This window comes from Eurytemora carolleeae, unplaced genomic scaffold (genome assembly GCF_000591075.1).
Source record: "Eurytemora carolleeae unplaced genomic scaffold, Eaff_2.0 scaffold737, whole genome shotgun sequence".
Lineage (NCBI taxonomy): Eukaryota > Metazoa > Arthropoda > Copepoda > Calanoida > Temoridae > Eurytemora > Eurytemora carolleeae.
This window is the reverse complement of record NW_019396677.1, coordinates 132,821-137,570: the sequence shown is the minus strand read 5'-3', so window position 1 is coordinate 137,570 and position 4,750 is coordinate 132,821. Positions and strand designations below refer to the sequence as shown.

General features: G+C 31.3%; 1 protein-coding gene across 1 annotated transcript in view; it reads left to right on the top strand.

Moving 5' to 3' along the window:
- The window catches only part of LOC111707260 (retinol dehydrogenase 13), a 16,157-nt gene extending 11,705 nt beyond the window's left edge, over positions 1-4,452 (top strand). Inside the window, exons 7-11 of the mRNA XM_023480329.1 lie at positions 384-456; positions 1,723-1,759; positions 3,273-3,351; positions 3,844-3,922; positions 4,397-4,452. Of these exons, the coding sequence (XP_023336097.1) occupies positions 384-456; positions 1,723-1,759; positions 3,273-3,351; positions 3,844-3,922; positions 4,397-4,452 (324 nt within the window). The remainder of the gene's footprint in view (positions 1-383; positions 457-1,722; positions 1,760-3,272; positions 3,352-3,843; positions 3,923-4,396) is intronic.
- The last annotated feature ends 298 nt before the right edge of the window (positions 4,453-4,750 follow it).

The following is a 4,750-nucleotide window of genomic DNA, read 5'->3' as shown; positions in this document are numbered from 1 at the left end:
AGAGTACGTTTAAGTATTATGTCAAGTTAATAGCTTAACCTACATATTTGATCAAATATCAGGTTGCAGGAGGCAGAGAATCTAATTTAGCCATTTAATGTAATTCTGGAAAAAAAGATAAAAGAAATTAAATATTAAATTGTTTGACCAAAGTTGAGATAAGTTCTTGGAATCTTTTTAACAGAGCTGAATCCCTTCTTTTTCTTTTTATCTTTAGATTATAAAACTCGAGAACTAGAACATGATAAAGGATGAAAGATCAAGATGAAGAATTATAAAATAGAACCGCTGTTTTAGACTGTATAATCTCAACATCAACGTTTAAGTATAGGAGGCAAAAGATCAATTTCAAAATGAAGATATTGACGATGTTATTGTTTAAGTTGACCGTGAACTACCTCTCCCAGTACCTAATGACCTTCTTATTGCTCCCTGTGATAAAACATTCTGCACCAGGAATCAGCTGTTTTCCCACATTTTTATCATATCAGCTGAACATTTGATTTTATCCGCCGTTTTCGGACATTTTAAATCAAATCAGCTGTTTTCAAACCTTTTGTTCACATATCAAATCACGAGGAGTTTTTGTCAGTAAATCCATTAGTTTAGTTAGCTGTCTTCAGCCATTTTATGTTTTGCAAAAAAGATTTTATTTGATTTTTCACATCTAGTAATATAACTAAATCTGCTGTTTTCAGACATTTTATAATTCAATGTTAGCATATTTTCTTCAAAGGTGTGAACTCGTTCTTGGAGATAGAAACTAAATTTAAGCAATGGCAATCTACTTTTTATTCAAAAATTTTTAACGTTTTGGTAATTTTTAATACAGTTGTTTTTTTCTTTTCTTTTCTAATTTCTTCCTTTTTCTTTATTTCTAGTTGGAAATTGTTTCTCTTAAAATGCTGAGCTGGTAGAGCTAGTAGAGCTGGGTTAGCTGCATAGAGAATAGAATATATAGAGAGGAATTTAATGGAAAACAGTGTAAAACCGCCATTTTGTTGTACTGTTTCCATACTGCAGGTGTACTTCACATATTTATGCTATATAACCTTTTGGGCCCTGGAATATCATTATATAGAAAATCTAAAATTATTGTTAAAAGAAAACCAAATTATGAAATAGGCTGGTTTCATAATTGACCAATGATCATTTCACATAGAATCTATGCCTTCCACTTTACAAACGATGATTTTCCGTTATAACTATAAATCAAATGATGTGTTTATTCAACTAATTCATTATAAAGTTTATTTAACAGTTTAAAAAATTCGAAATTGAAATGAATAGTCTAGGGAACACACCGTATTAATGTACTCTACTGCATATAATTTGTGAACATTTACATGATTTGTACACTTTGAACTCCCTTTCAGGCTGAAAGGGACTAAAAAAATTCATACCGAGAGATTCTTTTAATTCCTCTCTAATATATATTCTATTCTCTATGGTTAGCTGGCATCTATTACAGAACTTTCCCAGACACTTTTCTGCATTAAACTAAACTCTGACAAATTTAAAGAATAAAATTAAACAAACTTTAGCTGCATCAAACAATTTTCTGCTTCGTTTATCAAGTAATTTATCCTGGAAATATGAAAAGTTGAATGTTTTACAAAACTCCCAGTAATATTATTTTTTTTCAGAAAATACAATTTCGCAAATTTTTTAACTGTTCTGAGAATGACGGTTTTAAAATTTTGATTAACAGCTGAGTTTCAGGTTCAAGAATAATTAATGTAAGCTGCCATTCCCACAGGTATGTAAAGTAATATTTTTTAATTTGTCCTTTACAAATCCGAGGTTTTCTCTTTCGCAACCCCCCCCCCCATGCACGGCCTTGTTAAATCATTTTAGAATTTGAATTAAATCTTTAACACCGTAATACCACTGTTAATTCTAAAATTATTAACAATATAATATAGCTCGATATTTTGAATGTTTACAATAGAGAATTTAAATTGTTCAATATATGGCCGCCATTGTTTGCTAATGTTTTTTCTAGCTGGTCTAAGTTAAACTTTGGCTATAAGTGGGGGGTAGCAATGTACGCTTGATTAGGTATAGATTGTACGGTAACATTTGAGAAATGGGGTCTAGCCAGGGAGTAAGGAATAGAAGGGAGATATAAATGACGCGGTTCGCCCTACCATATGATTATACATGCTTAGCAGACGGTACTCCATTTATATTAGAAATGTTTGTCTGATGTACAATTACTGCGTGTACAATAACCTTTTCTGAATATTTCTTATATAAATGGAGTACCGTCTGCAAAGCACGCATAATCATATGGTAGGGCGAACCGCGTCAGTTATATCTCCCTTCTATTCCTTACTCCTTGGGTCTAGCTAAAGTTCGGTAGGAAATATAGAGTACGTTTAAGTCACCATTTTGATGTTTACAACAAACCTTTGAGTGGGGGCATGGACTACAGTACAATATTTGTCTATTAAAATTTAACTCCATTCATAACTTTATACAATAAACATGCTTTATTGCTTTGTTAATTGTTGTGATGTGAATCATTTTTCTGCAACTATGATACATAAGTTTAAAAAGGAATGTTGTGATCTGAATTTGTGTAATCAATGAAACGTCAGATATTTTAAAACAATTGTTTGATTTGAGCTGTCTAAATATACATACATCTTGTACTGCATATATAAATTATTTGAGGTCTAAATATACATACATCTTGTACTGGATATATAGATTATTTGAGGTCTAAATATACATACATCTCGTACTGTATGTATAGATTAAACAGTATTTCAAGAGCTATTGGATAGAATCAGTGGCAAGTAAATTCCTAGTGTACTGCACGTGCAATACCAATCTATATATACTGTTTTATCTATGGATTGAAGATAACTCCATAAATCGAAATCTCAAAAATTGGTGCTTGGGAATCTAGCAAGGGAATCCCTTCCCCTCATTTTGCATCAGCGGAATTCCAAACCTTCAATCTAAAATAAAAGGAATTGACTCTCTATAACTTAACAACCTAATTGTGTAAACCTTTGATATTTCAATCTTAAATTATTTGATCTAACCTAGAATTCATAATTCGCCATATCTATGGTCTACAGCTTGGGTTGCAAAGATATATAGATTATAAAATCAAAGTTTGTGGCAAAGACTCTATTCCTTTGCTCCGAGATTGATTGAAGGGTGTATACACTGTTGACAAAAATATTTAGTAGACATAAAAATGTCCAAAATTTTCAAAAATGGATTAATAACGGTCCAATATCCATTTTTACTTACAGAGAGGCAACTCTAAACCTAAGCACACTTTTTACCGAGATGGAAAACTACTCCACTAGATGCCAAACCGCACTCTCAAAGGTATAAACGAGTTTTATCCTCAAGTTTTGACTTTAATTAGTCCAATGAATATAAGGCACAGTAATTGTGCAATTGTGCAGTGTAAATAGGCCCATTTCAATTTATAAGTGAAAAAATAACTTATAAGTAAAGCTATTTTATTTGAAACAACATCAAATATACACTTAAGAAATACTTTAATGTCGTCTTCCTATTCTACAGTTTTATGGTTATCACTGTAATCTGCATGATAATCTAAGATGTAAATCGTTGAAACTCAAAAAAATCCCCCAAAAAAACTATTTGTAATTTTCTTTTTTTTCAGATCCCAAAACAGGGTCAATAAAAGCTTTTTTAACTGCATTACTCTGTTTTAGCTTTCTTAATTTTTTTGATTTTGTTAATTATCTCAAAAACAATCAACCTTACATTCGATCATCTCAAACTTACTAGAAAATATGATTCTATGGCGATCAATAATTTAACTATTTTAATATTTGGTTTGGTTTTCAGCTGTGTGTTGTTCTGCACTCAGCTGAACTGGGCCGAAGATTGGATGGAACTGGGGTCACCGTGTACTGTGCCAATCCAGGTTAGTCCGCCATTTTTATTAGAAATAACTTGTCAGCAGTTCATGCATTTAACCCCCTACTTGTCAGCTGTTAATTGCAATGCCATTTCCGACAGCATTAACTTGTCAGCAGTTTCTATTGCACCGCTATACGATAATCAATTGTTATTTTTTCATTTTAAAGGTACTGTCAGTTTATTTTTAATTTGATATGAATAAATGAGTTAAACCCTACCCTTTGAAACTTTGCCTAAGAAATATCAACAATGATGGAAAAATATTTTTACTTTTGCTTGGATTCAAGTTTGATTGAAAGGTCGTTTGTAATAAACCAGGTCCTTGAAACTCTAAAATTGTAATAAACCAGATCCTTGCAACACTAAAATTGTAATAAATCATGTCCTTGCAACACTAAAATTGTAATAAATCAGGTCCTTGAAACTCTAAAATTGTAATAAATCATGTCCTTGCGACTCTAAAATTGTAATAAACCAGGTCCTTGCAACACTAAAATTGTAATAAACCAGGTCCTTGCAACACTAAAATTGTAATAAACCAGGTCCTTGCAACTCTAAAATTGTAATAAACCAGGTCCTTGCAACTCTAAAATTGTAATAAACCAGGTCCTTGCAACACTAAAATTGTAATAAACCAGATCCTTGCAACACTAAAATTGTAATAAATCAGGTCCTTGCAACTTTATGCAAGAGAGAGTTCAGGTAAAAATTTTGAAAATAATGATAATTAAATAAAACTAGAAAAAAGTTTCTTATTTAAGATAATCATATAATTGATCATGTCATGCAATTAGACAGTCAACTAAAAGTTTTAGACTTATTAAGTTTAAAG